Below are 4,942 nucleotides of genomic sequence, written 5' to 3' on the forward strand. Positions count from 1 at the left end.
CTCCGCGCAGCGCCTTGCCGTCCTCTCCGCCCAATAGGCGCGCTCGTTGGCGACGTCCTCCGGGTGGCACCGGCGCCACTCCGCCATGGCTCGCTCGTCCTCCTCGGCGACGATGAGGCGGCGCTGCAGCCGAATGTGGTCCGCACGGTCCTGGTCCGTGATCAGACGAGGTGGAGGGGCAATGGCCTGCGCATGTTCGCGCGTGTGGACGTCCCTGAAGTTCATCTGCGACGGGGGCCTCTCTAGGCGCCACGCCGCCGCGTCGTACGCGCGGGCCGCCTCATGCGCGGTCCAGAACGAGCCGAGGCCGAGCCGGACGTCGCCGTACTGGATCTCGGCGGAGTACCAGCCGTTGGGGCGCTCGCGGACGCCGCGGTAGCCCGAAGATCCCCGGCGGCGCGGCGGCATGGTGGCGCGGTGGTGGGTGGCGGGGTGCTCGAAGCGGCGAGGTGGCGAGGGAAAGGGCGCGTGGCAGTATGGTGGAGCGCGTGACGAGCGCCGCATTTTATACAAATCTACCGCGCGAGCTACCGCTATCTCCCGCGCGCTCTATCACTTCCAGCACGCGGTAGTTTCCCGTCCCCGTTGGAGCGCGCGAAAAGTTGGCGCGCGCGCTAAAGCCCCCTGTTTACACCGCGCGCGCGTCCGTTGAAGATGCTCTTACAACTTGTGTTTTAGGGGTGCCCAACGCTTCCACTATGCAAGACACGGTTGGAAAACAGAGCCGCCCCTAATTGAGTAACCAATATACAGAACTAGCGATGTACTGACCCCAAGCCGAGCAGGACCAAACAAAGGAATCTGGTGTATTCTCAATTATCTGAATCTCCGCGATTCTTAATGCTCTGAATCTCTGGGATTGCTCGCCAGTCTGTCAACTGTAGCTGTTCTGGCATGGTGGGAAGCGCCGCAGTATCTGTCACCCATCTGTAGTTAAGTAGGCCCTGCTGAACCATCCTGGAAGAGATGAAACCTTGTTACGCAGGCCCGTCGATCCACCTGTCCGTCCAAAACAGCACGTTGGCCCCATCCCCAACCTTGATTTGCACCAGGGTTACAGGAATCTTGATGGAATACACGAGCCATAAATCGTCTCTCTGAGCCCAACTGATGCCAGCATGCTAAATGTTCTCAAGACCTCAATCGCATATATCATCCATGAAATACTGCAGCCAGCCATCTGCTAGGAAAAGCACATATGCCAGCAGATTTTTTTGTTTTATAAAAGCTGCATAACACTTAGAACTTGAAGAAGTGCGTGCAAATGTCATAGAGACTGCTTCTACATACTGGAGCACATAATACATACACATATCGTCATAGAAGGCAACTAAATTAGCATAGAGGTGATGAACCCATTTTTTTTCATGCGACATGCTGACAGCGGTCATTCATCTGTAACTTCAACTTGACCCTCCAGAAGCTCAGCATTCATCTTCAGGAAACCAGTACCATGTCGTCAAACGATCAAGGGAACCAACCACAACAGCAGCACAGACAACCCTCACTGTAGTCTTACGGGCCCTTTCCACAACTTGCTCGTGCCTTTTGTGAAAGTGGCTTAAAAATGAATAAAGAAACAACATGAGATAACTTTTTATTTAACATCCTGGACTACTTAATTAAACATCATGCATGCCAGCTGAATCAAACTAGAATAATCCGCAAAGCGTTATTTACCTGATGGTTTGTTCAGCTTCCCAACAATGTTTAGCTAACAAGTCTGCACTGGAGTTAAGATCAGCGGCTTTAGCAGATTCAATATTGTTTTTCAAAAGAAGAGCATTTTCAAGCTCGTCCTGCAAAATATAAAGCAGAACAAAACAAGGCTGAGGCAAAACTATATATTAAACGAGATACATCTAAATCTGAAAAGGATTAGTTTGGATAAGTTCCAAGGACGCTAATATTCCAACTTTGGATAGAGCACTGAGCATACAACACCCCAATATTAGATGTGTGCCAAACAAACAACAAATCCATTGTGAAAGACGAGATAACTAGGGATGTGGCCACCATAACTTGCCAACCCAAGTTAGCTAACTTTAACCTCGTCGGACCTCATCGGTCTCTTTATGTTGTCTCCTTATGTAGAGCCCATATCTCATCGTTGTCAAATCAGATGAGCTAACAACTTGCAATGTTGCACTGAATCATGACGCCAATTCAGTTCAAATACCTAATATGCACCAAACTAGCTAGTTCAACAAGTCACCTTTACGTTGTTCTGATTTGAATCCAAATATTTATCTAGTCCCTTTGATTCATATTAGGTGTTGTGGTTTTAGTTCCAAAACGAGAAACATTTTCATGGCAATAAAATGGTTGTCAAGTTAGAACGATATTTAATAGCCACATTTCACGAAAAGAATATCACTTAGTAATAAAGTAAATTAACAACTCACATATGTATCGACGTGCAACTCGTAACAGCCAGTGTCACATGAAAACCATGAGTATGCAAAGGCAAAGACAACTTATTCAGATAAACAAGCGCTAATATGCAAAGAACGCAAGCCGAAAGGATCGACCACAATGGGAGATACATCGGCGGAGGATTAAAAGAACATAATCCTACAGGTACCTCGCACAAAGTATTAGAAATTGCTGCATAACAAAATCAGAAGCAACATGATCGAACATCAACAGGACCTAAATTTGCAAGGGCGAAAGTTTTGATCTCCGTCGGTTGAATGATCCAGATACGAAGTTGCGGGATCGAAGAGACTACCGACCGATTGATTGGTCAACGGTGTCCTTATTCCGACGATGGATGTCTGGCGCTGCATACTCCGACGATGGACTAGTAATTCACTTGAGTTGGGTGTGGGAGACGGACGTGACAAACCTTTGGAAACCGATGGGCAGCAGCCCTGGGGTTCCGGAACTTGGTCGCCAGCCTGCGTAGCGCCGCTGCCGCCATAGTTCATGCGGACGCGAGATCGACCTCGAACAGGACGTGGCTAGTGTTTGGGATTGGGATTGGCTTCCTCTTTCCCTTGCGTCTCCTCAGCCTTGCCAAAAGAGAGAGAGAAAGAGACCAATCCCAAACACGTACTATGATGCTCGTGTTCCATCCAGACATCCCGTACGTACGAGAACGGGACGTGCAAAAAGAGACCAAATTAAGAGGAAACCGAAGGCAAGCCAATCCCAAACCCTGGCCTCGTCCTCGATCGGTCTCGCCCACCCTGCCTCACCAAGTAACCATGGCGCTACGCAGCCTGGCTACGAAGATGCGAATCCCCGCTACAGCCGCTGCCCGGCTCACGCTGGCCCCTCGCGTTTCGCCGACGTCCGGTTCTCGGCCCCTCCCTCACACCTCCTCCTCCTGGGCCTCCTCCTCCATCAAGGTATGCTCTTTCTCTCCTTCTCAAGGCGCTCGCTCGCTCAAGCAAATCACTGGTTGGAGTACGTAGTGCTAGAGCTTCCGTCTGTATGCCTGCAAAACGACCAATAGATCGGTAATCTCTTAGAACATCTCCAACAGGCGCACTTTTTTTTTGCGGGATCCAACCGGCGCACTTCGCCTAGTATAATTCTTTTACAACGCCAAAACAATCTTTTTGCACGTGGGAGCGACGAAGAGGTTTTACAGATGCATGAAAACACGGCTCCCAATCCGGCGGCCCCACCTGCAGCGAGCGGGCGCACCAAATACCCAGCACGCGATACAGTTTTCCCCAGCGGGGTTATAGCGCGGCTGCTGGAGCGCTACTTTCGGTCGCGCGCACGCTAATATAGCCATTTTATCCGGTGCGCGGCTTGTTTAACGCATGTGTTGGAGATGCTCTTAGGCAACACTGAATCTACTATGTCCTTCGCCGAGACCAAAAGTTTTGCCCCCCGCATATTCAAGAGTAATGGTTTCGAGAGCTTATAACACCGCAAATACTCTTAATTTTCTGATATTTCGGTGCCCCTATATCCTACTACATGACATGTAAGGATAACAAAGCTAAATCTTTGCACCGGGTATTTCCTTCTCATCTTCTTTTACTATGTTACTAAATTGTAGCATGCTAGAGACTGGTACCTGATTCAGCGAGCACGTTATGACGATGTGACAAGAGAATTAACAGACTTCAGGTATAAGCTTCAAACTACTTTCATCATATAATTACAAAAAGATTTTATATGATGTAATGCCTTAATTTCCTTTTCTTTTTCTTTTTTTCAGGCGTGAGGTTGTGTGGACTGGAAGGCTAGCTAAACTCCTTGATGTGACATACATACTGGGTATTTCCTTGTCGGGTGCTCCTTCGGTCATAAAAGGGTATATCATTTGGAAAATGTGGGCAGGTAATGACCATCCACTGGTCATAAAAGGGTATGTCATTCGGAAAATGTGAGGGAGTAATGGCCATCCACTGCTTCGTTTATTAGCTAATGCATGTGCACTCTCGTAGTAAGCACTCTCTCTGTGGTAACTGCCTGCTTGCAAGGGGACATAGCCATGTGTGACTAACGGTTTGTTGCGTATTCTTGACCCGTATTGCGTCATGGGATTATGGCTTTATGTAGATTTGTGTAGGCATGCTTGTTTGCTGTCTGGTTTGTTGCCCTTCTTGTTGGTTTGGTGAAGCGAGTTCCGTTTGCCGTTAACTTATGTTTGTGCCTTTGGATCCACTATGGTATTAGTTTTCTCGAGAATCGAGATACACTGGACTGCTATGCGCAGCACAAAGCTATTAGCGAAATGATACAGGTTAAGTTAATCAACCTTCCGACATACACCTAACTCCTAAGAAGCAACTAGACCTGATAGTCTCCAACTTACCATGCTCAAGTTTGAGAATTTGTAATTCGAAGTTCCAATTTTCTTAAAAACTACTCATGAATGCATTCAAGCTCCAGTTTACCGCCTGCGAGCTGCCCCGACACTTATAGCATATCAAAGATAGTAGAAAAGAAGTTGCCGATGAGCAGGACAACGTGCCCC

At 48.3% G+C, this 4,942-nt stretch overlaps 1 protein-coding gene across 1 annotated transcript; it reads right to left on the minus strand.

Moving 5' to 3' along the window:
* Positions 1 to 1,264: 1,264 nt before the first annotated feature.
* Positions 1,265 to 3,034, minus strand: LOC123135062 (uncharacterized). The gene is made up of 3 exons (XM_044554185.1): positions 2,849 to 3,034; positions 1,681 to 1,799; positions 1,265 to 1,560 (listed from the first exon to the last, which is right to left on the minus strand). The coding sequence occupies exons 1-3, from the start codon at positions 2,921 to 2,923 to the stop codon at positions 1,425 to 1,427; spliced, it is 330 nt and encodes a 109-aa protein (XP_044410120.1). The 5' UTR covers positions 2,924 to 3,034; the 3' UTR covers positions 1,265 to 1,424.
* Positions 3,035 to 4,942: the final 1,908 nt, after the last annotated feature.

This window comes from Triticum aestivum, chromosome 6B (assembly GCF_018294505.1).
Source record: "Triticum aestivum cultivar Chinese Spring chromosome 6B, IWGSC CS RefSeq v2.1, whole genome shotgun sequence".
In the NCBI taxonomy this organism is placed as follows: Eukaryota; Viridiplantae; Streptophyta; class Magnoliopsida; order Poales; family Poaceae; genus Triticum; species Triticum aestivum.

Bases quoted from the DNA above. Each gene is read 5' to 3' on its own strand.
- LOC123135062 (XM_044554185.1), bottom strand. From the start codon at position 2,923: ATGGCGGCAGCGGCGCTACGCAGGCTGGCGACCAAGTTCCGGAACCCC. The intron at 1,800-2,848 runs GTTTGTCACGTC...TATATTTTGCAG, and splicing joins CTGCCCATCGGTTTCCAAAG to GACGAGCTTGAAAATGCTCT. The intron at 1,561-1,680 runs GTAAATAACGCT...TTCATTTTTAAG, and splicing joins GAAGCTGAACAAACCATCAG to CCACTTTCACAAAAGGCACG.